A 6,011-nucleotide genomic window follows, 5' to 3' on the forward strand; every position below is an offset into this window, starting at 1 on the left:
ATTTCCCCCAGGGATCAATAAAGTATTCTGATTCTGATTCTGATATCCTTTAGTTGTTACTGTGTGATTTTGTATTGCAATATCTCTCTTGTGCTGCTCATTGTCTTGGATGAAAACCTGCATGAACCTATGTACATTTTACTGAGCGGTTTCTGCATTAATGCACTTTATGGGACCACAGGTTTCTACCCAAAATTTTACACTTTCCTTTATAACTTCTGTATTAACATATATGCATATAACATTAAACTGGCATTGAAAATTTTCTCTGTGCATTTAAAACTTCATGACATTGTTACTGAATATAAATTCACTTTTAACATCATAAGAGACTCCGAGCTACATCGTGACCGATTCATTTCTGTGCTTCCTATCGTCACAAACATGAAACCATAAAATGTAAGTAGGATAAGGATTGATTTGAAAAACTAAAATCTCAAAAAAGGCAACTTGTATGAATGACTGCTGTATGCTGTGAGCTTTTTATGTACTTCTGTAACCTTGCTCACACTGATATTAAAAAGCTAGTTTAGATAAATATAGAATACCTGACATCTATATATAACAGTTCACAAAATAGATATAGATAATAGAACCAAAGATAGAACAATATTTTCTATGAATTTGGAATCCACACAGTGGGTGGCTGCTGCTTTAAAAGCTGCCTCCCTTTTTTCAGATAGGGTGCTGTTGCAGAAGGATATAGACGTATAGCACGAAATCCTATAACCAAGTAGCCAGTATAGTATACAGGAACATCTGCACTGAGTATGGCCTGAAGGTCCAAAAGTTAAACATGAATCCAGCAGGCAGAACAGTGTGTGGTAGGGGTGGGAGAGGTCACGTATGTGTTTGTTTGCTTTGGTCAGGCATCATCCCAGATGTGGGGAAGTGGAGTCCCATAAGTATTCTCTGCTGTCCCCACCACTATATTCAGGGATTGCCAGTCTAAAGCAAAGCAGGCTCTTGACCAATCAGAGATGCAAAGAGAGTAGTAGAGATGGGAAAGGGAAGGTGACCTTTTCTTAATTGGGGAAAAAGGCTCTCTTACAAGAGCTCCACTGTGCAGTGAACAGGACAGGTCTATCTGTACGCCCAGGAGTTTCGTGCTGCTGGCCATCTTCACTGTGGTGTTGTTGAAAAGAAGTGATATGTGACTGTGCTGGCTCATGCTGATCTCCTTTTTTATTCAGTATTTAGTGTTAAGGTGTTATTACAGTTCTGCAGTTGGTTCACCTGCTCACTTATTCATTGATGTCCTGGATGAGACTCACAATAAATTATTATTCTATTCTATTCTATTTTATTCTATCAGCATTCTTCACAATTTTGTTAGTGGGCCTCGCCTCAGACCCACTAACAAAAATGCCGGACTGGTACTTGTGTTTTTACCTTTTTAATATTACACACTAAAAAAAAAAAAAAAGGTAAAAACACTCTGTGTGTATGACTGAGTGAATGAGATGAGTACAAAGTGTTTTGAGTGCTCAAATTGAGTAGAAAGCCACTATGTAAGTACCAGTCCATTTAAAAGTACCAGTCTGGGTCACCTGTATGGAGAAAAAAAAAAAAAACAGAAGAGAAAGCAAACAACAAAGAGCAACATAATAAAAAAATAAAAAAAATAAAAAAATATTAATATTACACACTAGGGCAGCACGGTGGCACGGTGGTTAGCACTGTTGCCGCACAGCAAGAAGGTCCTGAGTTCAATTCCACCATTTCTGTGTGGAGTTTGCATGTTCTCCCCGTGTTTGCGTGGGTTTCCTCCGGGTACTCTGGCTTCCTCCCACCGTCCAAAGACATGCAACTTGTGGGGATAGGTTAATTGGAAAATCCAAATTGCCACTAGGTGTGAATGTGCGAATGAATGTGAGTGTGAATGGTTGTCTGTCCCTGTGTGTTGGCCCTGTGACAGACTGGCGACCTGTCCAGGGTGTACCCTGCCTCTCGCCCTATGACACCTGGGATAGGCTCCAGCGCCCCCCACGACCCTGAAAAGGATAAGCGGAAGCGAATGGATGGATGGATATTACACACTCTGATGGATCCATTGGGGGCAACTCGGGAGGAATCTGGGGGAATCAGGGAACAATCCATCGATCTTCCAATTGATAAACAATCCAGTTTAACAACAGAGCCCGAGAGCGCCTGAGCAACAGTATCTGCTAACCTCTGCTAACTAGTATTGCTGAACTAGTATTTAGTCTAGTATTGAGCACTAAATGGCCTGAGGGGAGAAGGAAGCCAAGAGTGTACAACCTGGTCTTAGGGTATTTGCTGGTGTGGTAGCCTCAGCCTCTATGGATCTTGTACCTAGGGCTTGTTCCTGTGCTGCTATGATTAGTACCTTTGTGCTGTCTTTCAGTCTCGCTTTATAGGATTTCTTGATACCAGTCACCTCTTCTATCTTCCAGTGGTACATACCATTCAGGGACCTTTGCTTCCATGATGATTCCTCTTCTTTTATCTCGGGTTTCTGCTGCCTGAAGTATTCACTAAGCACTCTATAGGTCGTGATCATTTTCCTGATGTACTCCTGGATCTTTGTTGTTTCATCCTGGATAGTGGTCCTGTAATTCTCTAATTCCTTTCACTTAGTTTAGTCTCAGGGTTGGGGTGGACTTGTGGTGAAACCATTCATGCCTTGTTAGGAGCTTCGATGTTTTGGGGTCCGTGGCTTCTTTCTCCTCCTTTGTCTCACTGATTATCCCAACAGGGTATTTGATGAGATGTTGATTGCCTAAATCTTGCATTCTTCCCATTCAGCTGTCTCCTCAGGACTTGCCTTACTTTCTGCAGATATTTGGTGTTTGCTGCCTCCCAGGGACTTGTTACTTTCCAGCTCTTTATTCTTGAGACTATGCCTTGGATATCTGCCACTGTAATGGTTACTGGAGCCTGTTCAGGGAAGCTGGTGTGGTCTTCACTCCGATCTCTCTAGTATACCTCTTCAAACGGCAAGCCAAGGTTGTGAGTCTTTGCTTGGCAGTTACCAAGTAGGAATGGGTACTGGTATCCAGTGCCATGATGGCACAGGTTGTGACATAAACGGTAGTAACCAGACCGAAAAGTAGAACACATTTCGGTGCTTTATTTCAGTGCTTTTTTTTTTCCTGAGATGTCATACACTTCAGATTCTAGCCAATCATTTTACCTTTCCAAGGATAGTAGGCGGGCCCAGGTACGTACATTCTTTTAGAGCAGAGCTACAGATTAAAAATGCCCAAGGCGAAGCAGTCAAAAGTCTGGCTGTACTTCACAGCAAAATATGCAAACTCAGCAGCCTGCAACAAGTACTTTAAGGTGATACTGTGCAAAGGAGGTAACTCCTTGAATCTGACGACGAACCTGGCGACTTATAGTGTTTTGTTAAAAGCTGAGAAATGAACCGTATTTGATAGCTTGCTGCGAGACCTCACACTGAGCACATCTACTGCGGGTATGGTGCCTCGGACCCGGGGTTAGCAACATCCCCCAAGAACCCGCGGAGGAGAGTCCTGGCCCCTAGCCCTGCCGGTGTAGCAGAAATGATGACGGATGATGATGGCAGCAGCAGCCGTTCTCCTCTGGGTCAGTAGCTTAATGTAGTTCGTGTTTAATTTACGTTGTGTAGGCTAACCACGTTATTAAATCAATGCATGTAAGGTGAACTAGCAAACACTGTCGTAGTTACATGCGGCTGTCTTCTTGTTTGATGGCAGGTACTCCCTTCACCCTGGCCAAAAAGGCTAAAATGACCAAAGAAAAAGTGGGAAACAGCAACAACAACATGAGAGGTTTTTGGACAAAGTTTGTGTTTATTCCATTGTTTAAGCACTGCCTCCAGCCAAGAACGATACCATATATGCCCTATAGCTGCAGAAAGGGCTAACATTGTTATCTTTTTACAAAAAACAGCTAAACATGAGAGGTTTTTGGACAAAGTTTGTGTTTTCCATTCTTTAAGCACTGGTTCGAGCACCGTTTAAGCACCGGCACCATTTCAAAAGTACCGGTTTGGCACTGGTTTCGGATAAAACCTAATACCCATCCCTATTTCCAAGGCCTCAAGTATGATTTTATTTCTTCGTCACACCTATTTGCAGCTCCGATGTTTGGCTCACTTCCCTCCATCTTGTCTTGGCTTCTAGTCTCCTTCTACAAGGAGGGTACTGCTCCTTGTAGCTGTTCATCTTGTAGCCAAGCACCTCACTGATCACTGCTGCCATAGTGTAGATCAGCTGGTTGGTTTCGATGATAGTCACAGTAGGGATTTTCCATAACCTTCAGATGGTTCTTCATATGGGCTTTGTAATCAGCCATAGAGGGTCCAGGTTTCCAGCTTAGCAATGATCATATCTGTCAAGTCAGGTGTTCTTACAATAAACACCTCACACACATCAGTTGGCCTTGGCACTTGATACCCAATCTCGGAGGGTCGAGATGATATCACCCCCCTGACCTGACGACCTTGTTCCCCCCTGGTGTAGCATTCGTGTTGTACCTTGTCGATCTTTAGTTGTGATAGCAGTTTTTTCTTCCAGATGTTGAAACACTGAGCAACCAGTTGTTTCGCCATTAGTCCAGATGTTATGTGTAGTGGAAGTGCAAAATAAGTTGCAGGTGCGGATAATCACCACATCATAGGAGGGAAAGTAGCACAAAACACAAGACAGGACCTAAGTAAAATAGGAAGTTAGCAATAATAACTAAACTGAGAAACACAAAGTAAAAGTATAAACTATAAATAATAAACTGATCTAAATAGTAACTGGAACAATTAACTCAATACTTAAAGTACTAATACAAGAAAAAATACAAGATGAAAATGTAAACAAACAAACTAGGCATTAAACAAAGAATATTTAATAATAACAGAACAAAATTCTATACACTGAACCCAGGACCAGAACACCTTAACCACTGTACACTGCAAAAATCACATTTATAAAACACTACAGGCCAGACATCTAGAGTTAACATAATCTAATTTTTACAGCAATTTTTACATAATTCATAGTTAGAAAAAATATTACTTAACAAGTTAACAATTCACAAATTCTTAAAGTTTTCTAATATTAAAAACACTCATCTGTGAAGGTTCTTCAGTTCTAGGCTAGACCTGAAGAAGCTCTCGGATGAGAGGTGCAACGTCTTCAAGCAACTTAAAGAAGTCCAGAAGCTTTTCTTTCCAAGCTCCTTAGACAATCAAAAATACTCAATTACTGAAACTGAATGCAATTTTTTTTATACGTACGGAAACGAGTTATTAGAGGACCGGCAATATGAGTTTGAATTCCCAGCTGTTGTGCTGTCATCATCAAAGCGTTTATTAATAGATGGTGCTGAATGAGAGCGGAGTGAGAATACACAGCACAGTGTAGCTGCTCACTTTGCATTTTTTTAACACTCGTCAGGTATAATCTGAACATTTGAAATTGTGAGTATTGCTCTCTGATTATGGATAATGTTTCTGTTGTGAGAATGTTCACTCTCTCTGGATTTAATGAGACAATGAATATCAGACTTACCATCTTCTCACTCACATTAATGTATTACTGTATGATCATATTAATCAATGTGTCTCTGATTGTGCTCATTGTCTTGGATGAAAACCTCCATGAACCTATGTACATTTTACTGAGCAGTTTTTGCATTAATGCAATTTATGGGACCACAGGTTTCTACCCAAAATTCCTGTTAGATCTGCTGTCGTCTTCTCAAGAAATCTCCTATGAAGGATGCCTTTTACAAGCTTTTATCATGTACTCATTTGCTTGCTGTGATTTGTCCATTTTAGCTGTCATGGCCTTTGACAGGTATCTGGCTATATGTCGCCCTCTGCACTACCACTCTTTCATGACTAAGAAGAGGCTCTCTCAGCTGGTGTGTTTCTCCTGGCTGACTCCTTTATGCATTTTTTCCATCAGTATTCTGCTAACATCAAGACTGACCTTATGCAGATCAAAAATTGAGAAGGTCTTCTGTGTGAACTGGGTAATTGTTAAACTTGCTTGCTCTGACACAGA

General features: G+C 41.1%; 1 protein-coding gene across 1 annotated transcript; it reads left to right on the top strand.

Moving 5' to 3' along the window:
• Positions 1 to 5,442: 5,442 nt before the first annotated feature.
• Positions 5,443 to 6,006, top strand: LOC102199596 (olfactory receptor 6N1-like; the record flags this gene model as incomplete). Its single annotated transcript, XM_005745719.1, has 1 exon — positions 5,443 to 6,006. A coding segment is annotated over exon 1 (564 nt), but the record flags the coding sequence as incomplete, so codon positions are not given.
• Between the last annotated feature and the right edge of the window lie 5 nt (positions 6,007 to 6,011).

Source organism: Pundamilia nyererei, unplaced genomic scaffold (assembly GCF_000239375.1).
Source record: "Pundamilia nyererei isolate P.nyererei 1_Seehausen unplaced genomic scaffold, PunNye1.0 scaffold00163, whole genome shotgun sequence".
Taxonomy (NCBI): domain Eukaryota; kingdom Metazoa; phylum Chordata; class Actinopteri; order Cichliformes; family Cichlidae; genus Pundamilia; species Pundamilia nyererei.